Raw genomic sequence first — 22,162 nt, forward strand, 5'->3', positions numbered from 1 at the left:
TTATAGTAGGCATTTTAACAGTATAGGCTTTTTCTTAGCTATAGGGTATATACCTTTAAGGATGATTAATTGCTTGTTAAATTATTTAATTTGATAGATTGTGTGTGTGTGTATATATATATATATATATATATATATATATATATATATATATATATATATATATATATATATATATGGATTTTATGGTTGACTTCAGCATTCTGAAGAAGTCCTATTGTGGACGAAACCTAGGTAAATGTTCGTTTTCATTTGTTGCTAATAAACCTGTGTTGGCCTGGACTCGTTTTCCTGATTTTATTGTGGTTCGTTGTGGAGTCTGGTTCTTAGGTACTACAGAGTCCCTGACTCACACAAATTTCTTTTCAAGAATCCTACTGCTGACCCAGAGGTCATCTCCCAAGGACCTAAATGAATAAAAACGACTACAGCTAAGAACCCACCCCTTCGGACAGGGATTCCCGAGCGTTAGACAGATGGGGTAAAAAAGTATACACCCCTGCAACTCTTGCTATTAGAACATTAAATTGTCAGTTCCACATGCTGAAATACCAGCAACATACTATGGAACTTATTAAACAAAAGTTATCTACCTTCCCTAACTGTGCAGAAAATAAAGAATTACAGGAGCTTATGCATTCTGCAAGCCAAGTCAGCAAGCATACCCTGCAGTGTGGGTTTGATGTCCTAGAAGCATCTTGCAGGGCAGCAGTCACAGGTTCTGTACTTAGAAAGCATGTCTGGCTTAAGGAACAGACCTTGCCAGACCATGTCAGATCAAAATTATTGTACGCACCTCTGAACAAAGACAGTCTGGCACCAAAGCAGAAGAGGTTTTAAAAAAGATGGAAGAAAAACTAAATCTATGCAGACAGTCAAAGATTTTTTTGCAAGTACACCCTCCAAGATTCAGTAGGCATTGCCCCTCAAAACATTGGTCCTTTCAGCCCCCTCTAGGCCACCTCAGACTAGACCTAGGGGCAATAGGTGCCGGAAGCTGTTAAAAACTGTGGGGGGGGGGGGGTGACAGGAGCACTTAGTGAACTAAAAAGGGAAAATATTTTATAACTATTTGCTACCACAACATAGGTTCACTTGGAGGACATTTACGCTTAGCCATTTCCCTTTTGGTGCTTGAATTAACATTTTCTGATTGGTCGTAGCTATCCCCATAGCTGATAATTGTATGTTAGCCCTAGTGAGAACAACTGTGATCATACCATAGATAATTTGAGAGGGCCATGTAACGGAGGCAGCATTTAGGAACGGTCTCTATCCATTAGTGGCATTAGGGGAAGTCCTGGAGTACATTTTCTATTACCCATCCTTAGATCCAAGTTGCATTTGAATATGGATGGATGAGCTTTGCTTTATTTTTATGGATAGTCTGTTCCGGAACAGTGGCAGCCTCTGTGATATATATCCATCTGTCCACAACATTCAGTTTAGATACCTGGACTGAGTATTTCTGATGTCATTTGACTTGCTGATGTTCAGTAGGTCCAGCTGTATTATGTCAGAGGATGCTTTGTATGCCAGACATGTCACCTCTAAGCACTCTGTAGGATACTGAGTATAGTAATAAATCCATTCCATTTGTTGCATGGGGCTGGACAGATATATGCCAAAGTGGGCATTATACAAAATGATTGACATAATGAGAGCTTTGTAAAGGGGGATAACAACATCTCTAGATCTAGTCACAATCAATTTGTTTATAAGCTGTGCAATATAGAAAGGCTTTCTTATGACTCTAGGCACATGTTGGGCAAACGTTAGGTCACTGTACACACAAATTCCCAAATGCCAAACAATTGGATCAGTTCTCAGAGGGCATTGTCATGATTTTGACACCAGTTATTATTTGGGACAAACCTTCCTGCATGATAGTTAAGTCATTTTGGGGATTCAATAACTTCTCCTAGCTTGCAGTCATCTCAAACTTAGCTGGCCAAAGCTCTTTGGTATTTCCTTTTACTTTTTTGAGATGTATATGCCAAACAGAAAAAGTCTCAGCATCGAACCCTGGGGGACTCCATTGGTGACTGGTCTCTTCCGCTGTTTTGATCTCCTGCATCCTGTGAGCCAAGTTGGCAATGCAGCTGGTGATGTAAGTGTTTGCTCCTACATTATTCATCTTTTGTACTACACCTGAGTAGGAGATTCTGTCAAAAGGCTTGGTCAGGTCAAGGTAATGTGGTGTGAACTGTTTTACCTTCATCCATTGCTTGATAACAAGAGTAAAGCTTAAAATTTACCTATGATTTTGAGCCTTTCACACTTTCCTCTCGGCTGTTTTCAAACACATTTTTAGGGCCATGCATACATGTATGCATTCCTTGATTCACCATCCTAATTGTATTAAATTATATTCCTTGTATAATACAGCATACTTGTTAGACTTAAGTTAGAGTGCATTTTAAACGTATTGCTTAAACATTTTTCCAGTAGGCAATGAAACAAAAATGCATTGACCAATAATGACAAAACTGCACTATTCAGAACATTTCCATCATAAAGGTCTACTTCCGCACACAACTGCATTTTAAATTTCTTGTTTGAACATTTTTCAAGTAGGCAATGAAGCAAAATGCATGCACCAATAATGACAAAACTGTCCTATTCAGAATATTTCCATGTTAACAGTGTACCTTCACACACAATTGCATTTTAAAATTTGTTTGAACGTTTTTCCAGTAGGCAATGAAGCAAAATGCATGCACCAATAATGACAAAACTGCCCTATTCAGAACATTTCCATGATAACAGTCTACTTCTACACACAATATATTAACACAGAATCACAGTAGACTGTAAGCCATAGGCATGTTGCACAGCTTCTTGAACTTATTTTCAATGCAGGGGGAGGCAAAAGGCCAAAAAACAGGGACACATTTTAAACATCGCGTGTATAATTTTGGCAAGTTGCTTGCATAAAATGTTGTTACCACCATGCATTTCACTGCCAAGTCTTGAACCTACTTTTTTCTCTTTTTTGCATCGTTTGATTATATGCTACTTTGGATCCAAGCCATACTTTATCTACAGTGAGTTCTTTGATGTTGATTTAACTCAATTTCTATGCTGAAATCCATTGGACAATTTGAATTATGTCAGCTACTGAAGGCTCCGAACGGAGCGCTACATATAATGCATATAATACCTTGTTATTTCAAGATATGGTGACGGAGCGTGACAAAAGGTTTATCAGTAATGATCCATGGAATCTGGGGGGGAATACAGATGCAGATGGTCGGTTTGCCCAGCTGAATAAACTGATGGCCAAGGAAGTTGCTTTGTATTTTGATACTAGACTTTTAGAAAAGTATGTGAGCCTTAACATCACCCCTAGAGGGTTACGTATTGACAAACTGCCTGCTGCACCTTTTTCTGATGATGAATGTGATCTTTTAGAGGAATGGAAACAAACCTCTCTTCTGTGTACCATAGGCTGGCTCCGCATACTGATAAAAAGGAATCAAAAATGTCATGATAAGTTGAAAAATGAAATCTCTATGTTACAGAATGAACTTGTAGCAGAGGCTAACTACAGAGCTCAAATGTCTAATATCAGTGACAGAATGAATAAGCTAGAGGCAGATGTTGTGCAGAGAAAGCGCAACAAATTAGTCCGGGACCTTAAAGATTACGAAACAGGTATTATCTTCAACTGGCAGCGTGAACCTGTACGTAATCAGTCTAGGGGGAGGAGCTGGACTCGCAGTTCAAAGCGCCGGAACTATTCAGCATCAGCGTCTTCGTTCTCCTCAACAGAAAAGGAAAACACTGCCAAAAATGTTTCCTTTGCCAGAACTGCTGCTCCTAACCGAGTCGCTAACAGGGACATTGTAGAGGTTTTAAATGAAGGTCCTAACCTTAGTTCCACGGAGGATATAAACTTTCAAAATGACAATTACAACAAGGGGCGGAACGGCAGAAATGGCAGAAAGGGTCGTAACCGTTACAAATGAAGGTTTGAGAACAGTTATATCTAATAAGATTTGTCGCAATGTTACTTCCTTAGAATGTGTCAATTTATCGGACTTATGCTTAAGCCAAGATATGCTGAATGTTTTATATAAGGGGAACAAATTCGTTCCTACGATTTTCCCCTCATTTGCTGATATTTACTTTGAAGTGAAAGCATTTATTCGCAAGTTGTTGTTAAGAGTATATTTCAAGAAATTTATCAATGTGGATGTGAATGTGAATGTGAATTTGAATGTAAATGTCTCTAACTTTATTGAAACTGAAACTGAAGATGAAGCTTCCAATGAAATTGATTTTGAAGATAGTTTGTTGAATATGTCCATATATAACTATGAACATGATGAATATGATGAATATGGTGAATGTGATTGTCCTTTTGAAGAAGGTGATGTTCGTTTTACTGAGCACAACACTGACATCAGTTCCAATATTAATTATGTGACAGGATATGGTAGATTAAATATGCCAAAATTCAGAAATGTAAAAAGCAAGTTTACACCCACCATATCTGTGCCAGCCATCTCAGTGTTTCAAAAAGTGCTCTTAAAAGAAACAGAGCTAACTTTTAAGCAATTCTGTAGAGAGAAAAAACAATTTAATTTAAATAAAGAAGAGTGGCAGGCCTTAAAAAATCTTAAGGAACTGAAGAATAACTACATATTCAAATGTGCTGACAAAGGGGGTAATTGGGTTATTCAAAATAGATCTGATTATTGTGCTATGGTAAACAAGTTGCTTTGCAATAGTGAAGAATACACTAAACTTAATAGGGACCCATTAAAATCTTATAATGAAGAACTTTTAAGTCTTTTGGAAAGGCTTAACGATTAGGATTTTTTTCACATGCTGATGTCAAGAAAATGTACATAAAAGACCCTGTTACACCCATACTATATGCTTTACCAAAGATACATAAGGATTTAAATGAGCCCCCTGGCAGGCCTATAGTATCAGGGATAGGGTCCTTTTGGAGAATGTTAATGTTTTCTTGGATTCCCAGTTGAAAATCTATCTCAATAGGGTCAGTGCTCACATCAGTAACACCCAAGAGTTAATCAATGAAGTATCTAAGATTATTTGGAATAGTGAATTTTATTGGGTGACTGTTGATGTTAAATCTTTATATACGAACATCAATATTAGATGGGGACTTGATGCTATTCAAAAAATGTTAGGTGAAGGTCCTAGGACTAGTTTTTTGATTTCTTTGTTGGAATTTTGTTTGACTCATAATTATTTTGTGTTCAATGATGAGTATTTTTTACAAACTAAGGGGACGGCTATGGGAGCTGCTTATGCTCCCAATTATGCTGTGATATATATGGATTTTTTTGAAAAAAAGTTTATTTATCCCACAGATTTTTTCAAATATAAGGTCATCTTGTACAAGCGTTTCATTGATGACCTTATCTTTATATGTAAGGGGGATATATTTGAATTTTGTGAATTTTTTGAATCATTGAACACTAATGAACATAATTTATCTTTTTCTTATGAGGTCAATCGAAATCAAATTCACTTTTTGGATCTGACCCTTTTTGAAAGAAATAATATCATTGAATTTAGACCTTACAGAAAGGATACATCAGTGAATATGTTTCTGCATGCTACGAGCATGCATCCTCCCCATCTATTGAGAGCCTTGCCCTATGGAGAATTTAAAAGAACACATCAGCATACCAGTATAGAATCTGAGTTAGATCATGAGTTAAATGAGGTGTTCCTAAGGTTATGTGAAAGAGGATATGATAAAAAGCAATTATTGAAAAGCATGAATGAGGTTATGAACAAGCATAGAACGTCCAGAAAGCTTCAAATGGAGTTTTTGGGTTTGACCAAAAAAGATAGAGATGTGGAAAAGATATTTTTCGTAACTAGATACACAGCTTTTTCAGAAACATTTGTTTCTTTAATCAAAAGATTTTGGTACCTAGTTAGCGAGGATGACTCTATAGGTGAGCTTTTTCCACGTCACATAATATTTTCATATAAAAAGGGAAAGAATTTAAAAGAAATATTAAATAATAATCTTTCAATTAAGAGAACTTCGTATGCTATTAATGTGGGTTCATTTAGATGTGGTTCATGCAGTGTATGTGATAGAATAATCAATGTTAGATCTATTAATAACATCAACCATAACCCCAAGCACTATTTCAATTGCAAATCTATTTGTGTTGTATATATACTTGGTTGCAGTTGTAATAATATATGGTATATTGGACAAACAAAAAGAATGGTCAGGGTTAGAATCTTGGAACATTTAAGGGACATTAAAAATTCAAATTTATGTAGTCCAGTTGCTAAACACTTTTTTGAGGCTCATGAGGGGAAGGTAGATTGTTTAAAATTCAGCATTCTGGGTAAGCCCTTTTGTCTTAGGGGTGACAATATTTGCGACAAACTATTAGAACTTGAAACAAGGATGATTTTGAAGTTTAATACTTTAAAACCTTTTGGTCTTAATTTAGAATTGGGTATTTGACAAATTAATTAATAAATACATTTAAATAATTTTGACATTTATATCATATATCTATAATGTTTATAAATTATATTATAACATAATAAAATAATGAATTATATATTTAGAAAAATGTGCGCGCACACATATATACATAAGTATATTTTTTTATATATAAAAAAATTTTTTGCAGTAAGCATTGTGATATCACTTTAAAAACATGTATATAAAATTTTCCCTCCTTTTTTTTGAATTTAATTACATAATTAACTGATTAATTGATGTAATCAATGCATATATAAACTGTTGTTGTTCTGCATTGAATTGTGATCCATTGAAGGCGAAATGCCGAGGTACCAGGTCTTGTGAAGATAAAGGAGATTATCGCTGTAAAGTATTGGCTGTTTGGTGTGTTTTTTTCTACTTTTTTCTCTTTTTTGCATCGTTTGATTATATGCTATCTTGAACCTAGAACCTTGTGCACTACAGTCAGAGCAACATACCACTAAGCTAAACCAGCAGTTTCTTGAAAGACGGGAAGACAAACTTAAATGGTTATCATATCATTTAGTGAATTCAGTTCTCACTTCTCACCATAGCTCTCAACCTCTTAGCACATAAATACAGAACAAAGCCAATAATGGGCGATTACAGCCCCAAAATAGGGACACATTTCAAATACTGATTTTATAACCTTAGAAAATTGCTGGAATAAAAGGTTTAGGGACACATTTCAAATACTGATTTTATAACCTTAGAAAATTGCTAGAATAAAAGGTTTTGTTCACAAGTGATGGTAGCTAGGGACTTTAGGCTCTTTTTCCCTGTACCCAAGGTACAGGGTTTGAGCCTGAGTACCTCTAGTCACCAGATGTATCCTGCTGGGGGCATTTTCACACACACACACTCACACACACACACTCCATCCATTTCCACTCTGCAATTACTATTCCATTACTCCTGTCAGTCCAGACGTACGTTACTGCTCCATTTCAGTAAATAAATGATCAGCTCCATTACAGGCTTTTGAGACCTGTTTCTGCAGCAGCTTGAATAACTCTGTGTTCCAGCTCGCAAAACAACCAGAAATACCTGCGCTGATGTCATTGCGGCAGTTGGAGGTGTGGAAAATGAAAGGGGAGAAGTATGGATGATCTTCAAAAGTGGGGGGGGGGCTCCCCTCCCCCCATGCTCTATGGTTCCGGTGCCCATGCCTAGGGGAACAGACCCCCCCAGACAGTCTCAGGATATGCAGAGATCTAAACAATGGAGTACCTCCACTTCTAAAACAGGGAGTGCTAAGCCACCCCCTTATGGAAAGAACTCACAATGACTTTTCAACTCCTCCTCTCACTCACCTCTTCCCAAATGCTCGTGCCCCTAGGAGGAAAACTTGTCTACCGTGCAGAAAACTGGGCCTCCATCACCAACGTTCGATGGGTCCTCAACATAGTATCCCAAGGGTACAAATTTTATTTCCACATGCTGCCAACCCCAAAAGGGTTCCTAGATTTCCCTCCAAACCAGTGGGCAGAGGCACAAAACCAAGTTCAGTCCCTGCTCTCCATAAGGGCATTCAGCCTGTTCCTGCAGATCAGATAGGCCAAGGTTTTTATTCCAGACTTTTCCTGGTACCCAGAAAAGAGGGCACCTGGCGCCCAATCTTAGATCTATCCATCCTAAACACCTTCCTGGTCGTACCAAAATTCAGAATGTTCACCCTGCAGCAGCTTCTACCTATGCTATCCAAAGATACCTGGTTAGCCACCCTAGACCTAAAGGAGGCCTATCTGCATAGCCCAGTCAGGGACTCCTGAAATATCTACGTTTCAGGGCAGGATCTATGCATTATCAGTTCTCTGCACTTCCCTTTGGCTTATCCACTGCTCCCAGAGTTTTCACAAAATGCCTGGCTCCAACCATTACCTTCTGCAGACAAAGAAATATTCAAATTTACCCCAACATGGACGACTGATTCAGGCAGACAGTCAGGGAAACCTGTTGCAGCACCTGACATTTGTAAAGGACCTTCTAACCTCACTGGGGTACACTGTCAACGAAAAGAAATCCAAACTAGTCCCCAGTCAAAAAATTGTATTCCTGGAAGCAAGCTTGGACACAGCATCCCAGATGGCATTCCTTACTCCAGAAAAACAAGCCTATCTAATAGGCTACTTCTCTCAAATGGCCACCAGAACCTAGTTATCCACAAGAAAAATCCTGCAATCTCTAAGGTTCATGGCCTCCTGCATTCTACTAATTTCCTATGCCAGACTGCATATGAGGAAACTTCAGTGGTACTTTAAAAGTCTTTGGTGCCAACATTTGCAAGACCTGGAAACTGTCATACCTATGATACCTTGTCTAAGGAAAGCATTCCTTTGGTGGGCAGCAGCATGCACCCACAACAAGAGACTTCCATTTACACAACCCCACACCGCCCAGACCTTAACCACAGATGCATCAGACTATGCCTGGGGTGCACATCTGGATGGCAGGTGCATTCAGGGCCACTGGAGCCCTAATCAAATGCTAGCTGTTCAGCATGCTGTGACAGCTTTCAGATCTCTACTCTCTCTGGGTCCTCTTCTAACCAAAACCGACACAACCACAGTGATGTGGTACATCAACAAGCAGGGGGGAACCTACTCTGCAGGCTACCCATGACCCTTTGGAACACGGCCTCAGCCATACATGTTTACCTGCAAGCTCAATTCCTGCCAGGCAACCAAAACTCTCTGGCAGACAACTTAACTCATTCCCTCTAGTAGAGCTGTTTTGTGTGTGTTCCTTTAACTCCCAGTGGGTGTGGTTTCAACCTTTAAAAATGAAGTTATCATCTTACAGTTCTAACAAATACTAATTGACAAAGATCATATATCAGTACAATTCTGTAATGAGTTACATCCGAGTGACGTCTCCAAGCGTTTTTTCAGTTACCTCCTACTGCACATCTAGAAGTCAAATATTGCCTGTTCATATTTGCATTAATAATTCCAAAGCCATGCTACATACAAGGAATTAGAATATTTTATCTTGAAGCATACATGATGGCAAACAGAATTGTACTGATATATGATCTCTGTCATTTAGTATTTGTTAGAATTGTAAGGTGATAACTTCATTTTTAAAGGTTGAAACCACACCCACTGGGAGTTAAAGGTACACACACAAAACAGCTCTGCTGGAGGGAATGAGTTAAGTTGTCTGCCAGAGCTTTGCACCATGTGCAGAGGGCAAGGTCATATCAAAACAAACCATCTCCAAATGGCAGCACACTGTATCCATTTCTTTTACAAACACTGTGGAAAACCACACCCACAGGGGGCCAGAACACATTCCACTAGGGCTACTTCAACCTCTACAGCATTTCTCAGAGGGGTCCCTACCAAGGGACATCCTGGAAGCTGCAACATGGAGTTCTGTTCATACCTTCACCAAGCATTACCACCTGCCTATCTTTTCCAAATCCAGGGCAGGCTTTGCAACCGCAGTACTGCAGGGTATACTATCCAGCCCCAACTCTTCTTGACTGCCTCCACCCATTCTTCAGCTTTGGGAATCAACCCAAGTGTGATGGCTGCAAAAGTGAAACACGAAGAACATAGTACAGTTGTGTACACTTACCATAAATGCAGATGTTCGAGTGTATTCACTGTTGCAGTCCTGGTTTCCCACCTTCCAGCCCCCTTGCCCCCCTCTCTCTCTCTTTCTGTCTCTTCCTCATTCCTTACAGGGCTATTGGTATTTACTTTCTACTGGTGGTGTTATTCCACCATAACTTAACTCCCTATTTGGGGGCTCCTGACATTTGGATCAAGAAAAACTGATGTAATGGCGTTGGATGCCTGTTTTCATACCACTGACGACCTGACATCAGTCCTGAAGCGACAGCAACCGATGCAGAAATACTAAGCCTCTGGTATTCAGGCCAACTGAGGGCTACCACTGGCAGGATAACCCAAGTGTGATGACTGCAACAATGAATACACTCGAACATCAACATTTATGGTAAGTGTACACAACTGTACTTTATTGCTTCTTTTTTGTTTTTTTCTTTTATTTTTCTCTTCACACGAAAGTGCATTTTCGACAAAATGGACTTTTGCGGAAGTGCACTCGTGAATTTACGTTTCTTTGAAACGTACATTCGGTGTAGTAAATGGATCCCATATGTGCGTGTGTGTGTGTGTGTATATATATATATATATATATATATATATATATATATAGATATAGATATATATATAAAATTGCTGTAGCTAAATAATTAATAGCAGTAGTACTTTGCCTTGATATGCACAAGCAATTTCTGGGCTACAAGCTTTGTTTCTGATTTTATCTGGTTTATAATAGAACTGTTTGCTGATTAGATTGCTTTCTCTTGTCCTTTGAGAAATCCCTTTTATCACAAGTCCTAGAGCTGCTGTTGTCCATATCACTAACCTAGAATAACACTACGTCTGTCTGTATGTTTTAAACAAAAAATATCTACATACCAGGGATATGAAAAACTATATTGCACTTGTTTTATTCTAATATTCTGTCAGAATTGTTTGTAAAGCATTTTACTGTAAGTGCATTTTTTTGTCTTTCACTAAAACACTTTTGTTCATCTAGTTATTGCATTGCCTTGGTGGGTGAGAGCAAGGTTTTGTTGGCAACAGATTTGCGTCTGATTTCATTTCTGTCCTGTTATGTTTCTGTTGATTTTAAACACTAGCCCCCCCCCAATCCTGTTGTGACTTTAACAGCCAGTGTCCCTGCTTTTGTCCACCCCTTATGTAATTTGACTACCAAAGTCCCTTCCTCTCCTCTTTCATTGGTATTGTCAGTAAGCACAAAAGTGTCAGCCGTGTAAGCTATTTAAATACTTTTAACCTCCTGTTGTATTCTGCACATCTGTAATACTGAGTAGCCACCCTTCCAGCCAGTGTTGCTCTTGAGTCGACTGCCCGTACTATAAATTGCCACTGGAAACTCCTTCCAGTCTCATGTCATCTCATATGCTTGTACCAGTGAGCACTAATAGATCAAACTGGTAAATTCCTCCCCTTAGACTACTGTAACCTAAGTTACCACTCTATTGTCTTCCAGCCTGCATAGTTCACTGCCAGAAGGTGTAAACCTTTTTCCATATTTCTTTTAAAATCTGCTCATCCTAGTGTTCCAGTATATAGACCCTTTGATCCGTTTACTAAAGGCAGAAAAATATCATGAAGTAAAACTTTCCTTCACTATCTGTTGCCATCCTGCTAGTAGTAGGAACATTGAAGCAATGCCAAGAAGTGCCTCATGCTCACTGACAACTGTTTAATTCTTCCACCAAACGATTCCATATGTGAAAGGTACAAGTTTTTGCAAATCTTGGAGGCCAGCTTTTCTTCGAAGGTGGTAGACTGTAATCAGCTTGCTGTCAGTTCTGCCACTAACCCCACACAACCAAGCACACCATTTCCTAGACAAACAAATAAGCCTTCTATTACTTAGGTACTTAAAAAATCCCTGCCTAAGCCACAGAGATGTCCTAGACTAAAATGTGGTGTACATGACACTCCATGTCACACTAACAGGCAAAAAAAAAAACGTACAGACAGTACTGAAAATGCAGTTAAAGTGATCACTCAGGTTGCAGGCCACATCCGTTAAGGCAGCAAGGTCAAGACAGTACATCTGGTAATGTCTCAGTTCATAGATGACTGTTTAGTCAGGCAAACAGATGCAACACAAACCAGTCTGAGCAAAGACAGAGAGATGGTTAGCTGCCTTTCAGGTGCCAGGATTTGTAATCTCACTATGGCCATCAGGTACCTTCACCCTAACCACACATGTGGGTATAAATGACATGAGATCCTCTTTAGATCATATGAAGGGGAACATTATATAGCTGTCAGTAAGTGCATCTGAAGTTGATGTGACACTAGTATTTGGCATTATGTTATCTTCACCATGAATGATGTCACAATACAAACAAAAGATAATGGACTTCAGTTATTGGCTTAGCTTTAAAGGCCAGTGTCTCTGGTGTTATCCACCCCCTTTTGTCCTCATTTTAAGGAGATCCAATATATATCAGCATGGAAGGAGATGATCTGCAACCCTGGCTGATTTGCTAGGAATGGCCTGCATTTCTGTCCTCATAGCTTTCTTTTATTGGCTGGGAGCTTTTCCTCCCTATCGTGTTTTTTTAGGCTAGGTCAGTCTTCTCAAACTACCTACATGGCTAATCAAATTGAAATCTTGTTAAAGGTGGCACTGTTTGGTTCGATGCTAGAGACCTAAACAAGAATTTGCACTTATTACAGGCATTCTTAACTCTTGAAAATATACAGATCTGTGTAGTTACTGAAACATAGTTTCACACCAATGATAGCACCCCCACAGTACAGTGTTACAGTGCCTAATGCAGGAAGTGGCAACCTGTGTTCCCAAGTCTCTTACCACTAGATTTGAATAGGGGGGAGGGGGTGTATTGTTAATGTTGTAATTTGCTTGGACTTCACCTTTACCGAAGAGGATGATGATGCTTTTTTTGCATTAAGTTGCAGTCCATGGCTTTGGCACCAATTATGTCTGTGTAAGCCCTTTTTGTAGTATGGTGACATAGTTTTGAGTTTCAGTGAATGCACCCAGTTTGCAGTCATCAGCGAAATTGTTAAGCCACAGGCCATCTATTTTTGCCGGAACTTCTGAGAAGTAGATTCCAAACAAAAGTAGACCCAGCACAGATAGTAACAGGTCTTCTGGTAGAAGTGGAATCCCCTACTTTGACTGTATGCGTTCTGTCAGTGAGCCAGTTGGCTACCCATCTAATGACATATGGGTTTATCCCCAGCTGGGTGAGTTTATCGATGATGCCTGAGTGGGGGAGAGGGGATAGTGTCAAAGACCTTGGCTAAGTTGAGATAGGCAATATGCACTGTTTTGCCTTCATCCAAGGTCATGGTGACATTTTCAAAGAAACCCCAAACAAGTTGAGCAGAACTTGGGGGTGAGGTGGGAGTAAACAAGCAGTAAGAATGCTGAGGAAATACAGAAACTATGAATGTAGACAAGAGACATTATTCTTCTAGTTTCATGTAATTAAAATTCAACTTACCTTTAGTGAATGATGGGACAGTTTTGTTTTGTACATCTTAGTAAAAACAAAATTATATGAAAATACTTCTGTTAAAGTTCATATAGTATACTGAAGTAGACTTAGGTTAACGGAGCAGTCCTTTCCAGATTAATTGTTGCAGCACTTAAAATTCAGTGTTTTAGTTAGCATCTTCATGAGGCAGATCTGAGCCATTTTATTTTAATTTATAGGAGCTATTTGTAAGATAATTGATGCCTCTCTAAGATTCTGTTTTCTGAAAAATATCTTTAGTAGTACTATTATATTTAACGTCTTGTACATACATCCATTTGTATTCCAGCCCATTCACATTGACCACATGTTATTTAAGGAGGGTCATTAGAAGAGAAGGCCTGAAGCTGCTGTCATCATAGCTTAAGTACAGGCCGTGTTTTGAAGCGCAGTTTGTGTTTGGTTTCCTTGAAGCTATGCTAAGAAGTGCATGCGTGTTTTTTTTTTTGTTTTTTATTTTTGGTTTACTCCTGTGTTTGCACATTTGTATATATGGTTATATAGTCTGTCATCAGCTAGTAAACCATTCTTTCTCTGGGGAAGCTTTTTTTTTTCTTGGCAAATTGAGGGGTAGTAGCACTATTTTGTCAATTGGAAAGCTCAGCATACCTGTGGGACCTACGTTAATGACCTGTGCTCATCATGTATTCTTTCTGATCCTGAACATTGTTAGTGACATTCCATTTCTTTTTGCTTCAGGAACAGATTTTCATTCTCTAAGGTTTGAGTAGCTGTCATTCATGCTGGCAGTACTTTGTTAGAGGGCTCTAGTTGTGTGCTCAGAAGCTCCACTCTTTTCCAAACTGAGATACTGAGGTTGCAGAATAAATTGCAATTGATGTAGTTGCCAAGAAAAACATTCATTAGTACACATGCTGCTAACAGTGATCTCTTAAAACTGATGAAAACTGTTACATTTGACTGATTTCAATATCACAGTTGTGATGGAAAGTGCAAACTATGATCCTCTGTGTGAGATTTTCCTAACATTTATTATGCCTTACTTGTCATGTCAGTGTAGCACTTTCTCTAGTGTCATTGGCATATCAGGAGAAGATAAAATGTGGTCATGGAGAATGTGTATGTAAAATAAATAAATAAATAAATATATATATATATATATATATATATATATATATATATATATATATATATATACACATATATATATATATATATATATATACAGACACACACACACACACCAAAAGTAGGGAAAACCAATTGAACAGGAACTAAAACAGCATATGATGTGCTCAAATAAACTGTTGTAAATACTAATGTAAGATATGTGTTAAAGATCACCTTACATTCTTATTAAAAACAAGAAAACATGATTCAAATTTGTATTGGTTATTTATCTCACGGTTTATTAAGTTAAAAGATGAGTGCTTTCCCTCTTGTCAAAGCTTCATCAGATCTGAGTTATACATGTAATTAATAAGTAATATATATATATATATATATATATATATATATATATATATATATATATTCAATTTGCCATAAAAAAGCCATGTAAATTACACTGAGTCCAATAATCCAAGAGCACATAAACAGACCACATTTAGTGACAGTGAGTATATAGATTGCATTTTTATTGTGATTGGAGCTGTATGCTTTATAAGTACAAAACCATTATGTATCTGTTAATCAGTATGATGTGTATAGTGACAAATAGCAATGTAAACATCTAGTCCTCCATTTATATTATAGTAAGTAATAATCCAACAGATGGCAGTGGGATTCACTTGTGTGTGAAAAAACTGTGAAGCTAGAGGGGAAGAGTATGGTGGTTATCTGAGCTCAAAAAAAGAATCATGCTGCTAAGGGCAGATGTGTAAATAGAATTTAGCAAATATGTGAATCTTGGAAGTCTTTGAGAAAAGAGAAAAAAGAAAAGAGAATTACCCTTTGAGTGGTAGCAAGACAAGCTAATAGAAAAAAACAAGTGTGAAGATGTTTGTGTGTGAAAATTCCCAGTCTCAGTGCACATAGAGGAGGGGAAATGGTAAGGGTCAGAGATGGGCCATACAAAAGGGCAGAGTCAAAACAAAAAAAAAAATGTTAACTGCATGTGCAAATACGTAAACATAAATATCTATGTATTTGTGTGTATATACATATACACAGATATATAATATGGATCCCTCTTAGTTGATCAAGTTTTCAGAAACTCGAAATTCATATCGTCAAGATGATATGATCATTTCACTTACTTGGTAAAGAAATAAATAGCTAAAAAATTATAGTATGTTATAGTAATCCGTACTGAGAACAGTCTTGACTGTTTCAAATGTTTAGGGGAAACATGCGGCAGAGATGCAGCTGTGGTTTGCAGATCCAAGGATAAGCAGTTTGAGTTGACATCCACTAACTCATGTTCAAAGTGGTGGAGCACGTTAAACTTTAGTTAGCTACCAGCTGCAGTAATTAGGTAGAGATAGGGAAAATCATGAAGTATATACCATCAAGTTCTATTGAAATATATTAAAAGAATCATGTATGTGGCAGAATGTGAAAAACAAAAGACGTTTCTTAAAGAGTCCCCAGAAGGCAACAAAGTTGAATTTCCACAATGCCCTCTATTAATGGTTTCTGACCAACAAACCACTGCATAGTGTATTGAGTATTTTGAACAAGCATTTTATAGTTTTGCACCATAAGTGATGTGGAAGAATTTTTACGCCGGATGCCCTTCCTGACGCAACCCACCCCATTTATCCGTGCTTGGGACAAGTACAAAGGAATGCACTGGCTTGTGCATCCCCAGTGGCTGGGTTGTAACTACAGCAGAACTAGTAAGGGAGACTGCTAGAAAGGTGCTTGGTATGACATCCGGACAGAGGAAGGAGGACAAGGAGACCTGGTGGTGGAATGAGGAAGTACAGGAGAGTATACAGAGGAAGAGGCTGGCGAAGTAGAAGTGGGATTGTCAAAGAGATGAAGACAGTAGACATGAGTATAAGGAGATGAGGCGCATGACAAAGAGATAGGTGGCGAAAGCTAAGGATAAGGCATATGGAGAGTTGTATGAGAGATTGGACACTAAAGAGGGAGAAAAGGACCTGTACCGATTGGCTAGACAGAGGGACAGAGCTGGGAAAGATGTGCAGCAAGTAAGGGTGATAAAAGATATTGAGGGAAAGGTACTCACAAGAGAGGAGAGTGTGTTGAGTAGATGGAAAGAGTATTTTGAGAGGCTGATGAATGAAGAGAATGAGAGAGAGAGAAGGTTGGATGATATGGGGATAGTGAATCAGGAAGTGAAACAGATTAGCAAGGAGGAAGTAAGGAAAACTATGAAGAGGATGAAGAATGGAAAGGCTGTTAGCCCAGATGACATACCAATGGAAGCATGGAGATGCTTAGGAGAAATGGCAGTGGAATTTTTAAGTAGATTGTTTAATGAAATTTTGGAAAGTCAGAGGATGCCTGAGGAGTGGAGAAAGTGTTTTGGTACCTATCTTTAAGAATAAGGGTGATTTGCAGAGCTGCAGTAACTACAGAGGGATAAAATTGATCTGTCACAGCTTGAAGTTATGGGAAAGAGTAGTAGAAGCTAGGTTAAGAAGGGCGATGATGATTAGTGATTAGCAGTATGGTTTCATACCAGGAAAGAGCACTACAGATGCAATGTTTGCTCTGAGAGTGTTATTGGAGAAATACAGAGAAGGTCAGAAGGAGTTGCATTGTCTCTTTGTAGACTTGGAGAAAGCATATGACAGGGTGCCTAGAGAAGAGTTGTGGTATTGTATGAGGAAGTCGGGAGTGGCAGAGAAGTATGTAAGAGTGGTACAGGATATGTACGAGGGTAGTGTGACAGTGGTGAGGACTGCAGTAGGAGTGACTGATCCGTTTAAGGTGGAGGTGGGATTACATCAAGGATCAGCTCTGAGTCCTTTCTTATTTGCAGTGGTGATGGACAGGTTGAAAGATGAGATCAGACAGGAGGCCTCGTGGACTATGATGTTTGCAGATGACATTGTGATCTGTAGTGAGAGTAGGAATCAGGTTGAGGAGACTCTGGAGAGGTGGAGATATGCTCTAGAGAGCAGAGGAATGAAGGTCAGCAGGGCTAAGACAGAATATATGTGTGTAAATGAGAGGGAGGGTAGAGGAATGGTGAGTATGCAGGGAGTAGAGGTGGTAAAGGTGGACAAGTTTAAGTACTTGGGATCAACAGTTCAGAGTAATGGTGAATGTGGAAGAGAGGTGAAGAAGAGAGTACAGACAGGGTGGAATGGGTGGAGAAGAGTGTCAGGAGTGATTTGTGACAGACGGGTACCAGTTAGAGTGAAAGGGAAGGTCTACAAGAGGGTAGTGAGACCAGCTATGTTATATGGGTTGGAGACAGTGGCATTGACAAAAAGGCAAGAGCCAGAGCTTGACATGGATGAGTTGAAGATGTTAAGATTTGCACTCGTTGTGACTAGGATGGATAGGATTAGGAATCAGTATATTAGAGGGTCAGCGCATGTTGGACAGTTTGGAGACAAAGCAAGAGAGACGAGATTGCGTTGGTTTGGACATGTTCTGAGGAGGGATGATGGGTATATTGGGAAAAAGATGCTAAGGATGGAGCTGCCAGGAAAGAGGAAAAGAAGAAGGCCTAAGATAAGGTTTATGGACATGGTGAGAGAGGACATGCAGGCAGTTGGTGTGACAGAGCAAGATGCAGAGGATAGGAAGAAATGGAAAAAGATGATCCGCTGTGGCGACCCCTAACGGGAAAGCCAAAAGATGATGATGATGATGATTTTATAGTTTTGCAAATTTTTTTTTTTTTTAAGCATACCTTCTAGAGTGACAGATTAGCATAATGTAGCCTTATTACAGAAAACAGATAGAAGTTTTCTCTCCTGGTTCTGGGATGAGCTGATTTCACTGCCACATTAACTACCAACAATAAAAGTAGACTGTAGACATTAGTGCTTGTATTTCTACCCACTGACCAACCGAAGGAATCTGCTCTTACTTTCTTGCTTTCATATGCATAAGCTGTAAATATGTATGCATATTTATGCGCAGAAGTGAAACCATGCTTCACTCTGCCATGCCTACAACACTGAGTATGTTGGTTGATTCTGTAAGGAGAACATCTTTAGGAATGTTTACTGCATTTAGATTATTGGACTCTAGTGAATGTTCTTGGGAATGTTTGTGTTTGTTCATAGGTTTATAAGAGAATATTAAGCTAACTGTCCTGAAGGGCCATTTTTAAGCCCAGCCAATAACCCAAGGTCAGAATCAAACTCTCTACCCTGTTTTTATGAGGTGAAGCCATTAACCATTGTGCCTAAACCACTTGTGTGGAAGTTATCACAAGCAGAACTGTACCAAAATACCCAAAGACACAGAACATCCCTGTGTATTAAAGGAGCACACTCACAGACCAACATAACATCACATCTTGGATGTAGCAATATCAGTTTGAAGAAGAAAATGCCACCCTTTGTTGTATATTTCTTTAAGTCAGACCTACTATTATTAAAAGTCCTTGAGAAAGAAGTAAGTAACATTACGTACTGCATTCTGCTTCCAAGGTATTCACTGCCAGCAATGATTTTTGTGGATTCAGGTTACCACTTTCTTGATGCTCAGCAAGTTGAATGTGATGACAAGTGTTTGCATTCTGTAGCTGCAGCAGTTTGCTGTCACAGATGTAGTCTTCGAGTCATAGCTACAGGTGTGTGGGGTGGGGGGTGGCAGTTCATACTGTTGCAGCCTTTACTAGACCTGCAGCAGCAGTCGGCAATTGCTAACCACTATTGATGTTGCTTTTATTGACTGATACTTCTTACAACCAAGGAGGCCCCCATAAATGCTTCATTTTACTTTTATGTGCAGAAGATGGTGCGGTGGGTTGGGGTGGGCATAATAGTCAGAATCTTTATGATAAAGCAGTATTTTGACTGTACTGTTTTAAGACAAAGACCTTTCCTTTTCCTACTCAGAAGGACTGCTGCAGGCAGTGTAAGTCAAGACCAAAAAGAAACCACAGTAGTTATTGGCAGAAAATGAACATAATTTATTTGAGACAGAAAAGTGTTTGAAACTTTGGAGGGCTAGAACCAGCCAGTCTAGAGGTCAATGCAGTACTTAATACAATAGGTACAGTCCATTGAAATTTCATGCATTTATTGGATATCATAAGTCTGTAAGAAAAAGAGGTCAGGTGTTATGTGGCTCTAGTATATCTTAAGATTGCATGAAATATTTATTTATTATACTTTAACTAGTAAACTCTAGCTAGTCATTTTCTTTTACCTGGACGCTGAGAAAAGATCCAGGAATATAATTATGGACCGGAGACTGAGAAAAATCAGAGTAGTTTCTCTATTAGATTTACTAGTTTAGTTATGTATTTCTGTGTAGTTTTTTAGGGATTCCTAAGAAGTACTGGTGCCAGACTTTGATCACCAAAAGGAGAAAGTCGTCGTCAAATCCAGTACTTATTGCCATAGGGCTACAGGTCTTCCACAGCACCAGTTTAAGCCAGATGTACCAGCTCTGAGGGGGTCTATATTATGACACTAAAACAGTTAAGTACCAAACGCCATTTCAGTGACACATAAAGAGCAAACTACAAGTTAAGCAAACTGCCAGATCACCGATTTTTTTTCCTAGGGAAAACAGCGTTCGGTGTTTAGCTGTTTCGGTGTCGTAATATAGACCCACTCTGAGGTCATAGTGTCTCAGGACAGATTACACTTAGTTTAATAGAGTGTTCCAGGCATTCTAGATTCAACATCGTGATTTATGCAGACCAGATTTCCAGGGTCTGGTTTACAGACGATTGGATTCAGGAAGGATGCACTGAGATGGTACATATGTTACCTCTGAACGCATGAAATCCTGTCTTCAGTTCATACAAGTATTTTCTTTGAAATAAATGAATTACAGTTTTGTTGTCTGAATTTGAAATAAAATGTATGCTGAAGTATATATCTGAGGTATTTTGTGTTAATTTTTTGCAGTACTTGTTCACTTTAGTCATTGGTGCCTCCATGTGTGACAGTTTGAAAATAAATTTGTTAATGTTAATTATTGGTACCCCATCTGGGTCCTTTTGAAAATAAATTACCATCTGCATCTGTGACCATGAAAATTATTATTTTTATGAGATACAGGTTTCCTTTTGCCTTATGGCACACCGTAACAAGCTTTGTTTGCCTTTTGTAACACTGTTGAAAAAGGGATGTGCATAAAAGATTGTAGAGATGTGGGAGATGAATCAGTGGTGAGCACTTTATTTATGCTGCTAAGGTTCTTTGTGGCTTTTCCCAGGCTACATTTAGCACAAACAGCTTGAAAAGAAAGGCAGTCTTGAGTCTGACTTTAATAATGCCTGGAACCTTGTTAACACTATTGTGCTCCCAGCTGAGCCCCTGGCTACTTGCTTTTCTCTGGATCATTTTTATTACAGTGTGCTCTCTGCTGCTGATGGGCTGCCTTCTTTAGAAAATTAGGTTATGTAATGCTTCGGATGACAACAATTAGGTATGGGATTTCTTTGTTTAAAACAGTTTGGTGCAAGCAAGTTTCTACTGCACTGTTTGAGGAAAAAATTAACAAGAGGCTTTCCTGAAGTTACAAGTAAATAATGCATAGAAGAAATCCCAGCAACTAAAATTGGAGATTAATAAAAGAAAGAAGAGAATACAAATGTAGAAACTATTTTTTTGCAGGACAGCTTCCTCATACATTTAAAGGTTTCCATTAAAAATACTTGCTTAATTAAACTTTTTTTCTAGATTGTATCAATTATTTTGGATTTAATATGCTTTTATTTTCTGAAAGGAGCTAATGCAGATGAGGAATATAAGGGTTTTCATACTTACTTGTTTTATTTAACTGCACTTTGAGTCTGGAAAGTGGCATGTGTACATGAAAGTTTATGTTGGGGGATGTCACAATCTGACCATAAATCATTCCAAGGTATACTGTAAAGGCTGAATACTGTTTTTTTTTGTTTTGTTTTTCTTGGTTTTATTTTTTGTTAGCACATAAAAGTTAAGCACATAAATGGTGTTGGCAGCAAAATAGAAGTAATCAATTTTTGTCACACCCTTCCCCAGCAAATTGCATAGTGTGGCAGGTTGATAGCCCTCGTCTTTACAATATGAAGAGTACACTGTTCAGGTTACTGGATTTGACATATTGATGTCACTCTGCCATTGTACCAGATGCTCGATGGGTGACATCTGCATATTCTGTAAGATCTGGAGGCCATGCTGGGGAAAGGAGAGATTAAATTGGTAGCTCATTAACAAAGAACTGTAGGCAAGATGTTAAGGAGAATGGGGGAATTACCTAATGTAAAGAGGCTGTGTACACTGAACATGAGTGCACAGTAGTGAATATGAAATAGATTCTTCATATTGTTAGGGGGCAGATAGGAATGGGTAGATGTAGATGGTGGACAAGACTAGAAAAGATAACAGTCTGTACCTGAGCAAGAATTGATTTACAGTAGACAATAAGAAGTATTTCTTTACAGAGAAAAAGCAGGTCCCTAGAATACATTGTATGTGGTTGTGAGTAATAGATTTTAGCAGAAGTTGTCAAATATA

General features: G+C 38.5%; 1 protein-coding gene across 1 annotated transcript in view; it reads left to right on the plus strand.

Moving 5' to 3' along the window:
- XPR1 (xenotropic and polytropic retrovirus receptor 1) overlaps positions 1 to 22,162 on the plus strand; it is a 2,667,923-nt gene that overhangs the window by 2,218,336 nt on the left and 427,425 nt on the right. The window contains 1 exon segment of the mRNA XM_044085740.1: positions 18,330 to 18,353. Within this exon segment, the coding sequence (XP_043941675.1) occupies positions 18,330 to 18,353 (24 nt within the window).

Source organism: Protopterus annectens, chromosome 10.part0 (genome assembly GCF_019279795.1).
Source record: "Protopterus annectens isolate FY-2018-M chromosome 10.part0, PAN1.0, whole genome shotgun sequence".
NCBI classification, from domain to species: domain Eukaryota; kingdom Metazoa; phylum Chordata; order Ceratodontiformes; family Protopteridae; genus Protopterus; species Protopterus annectens.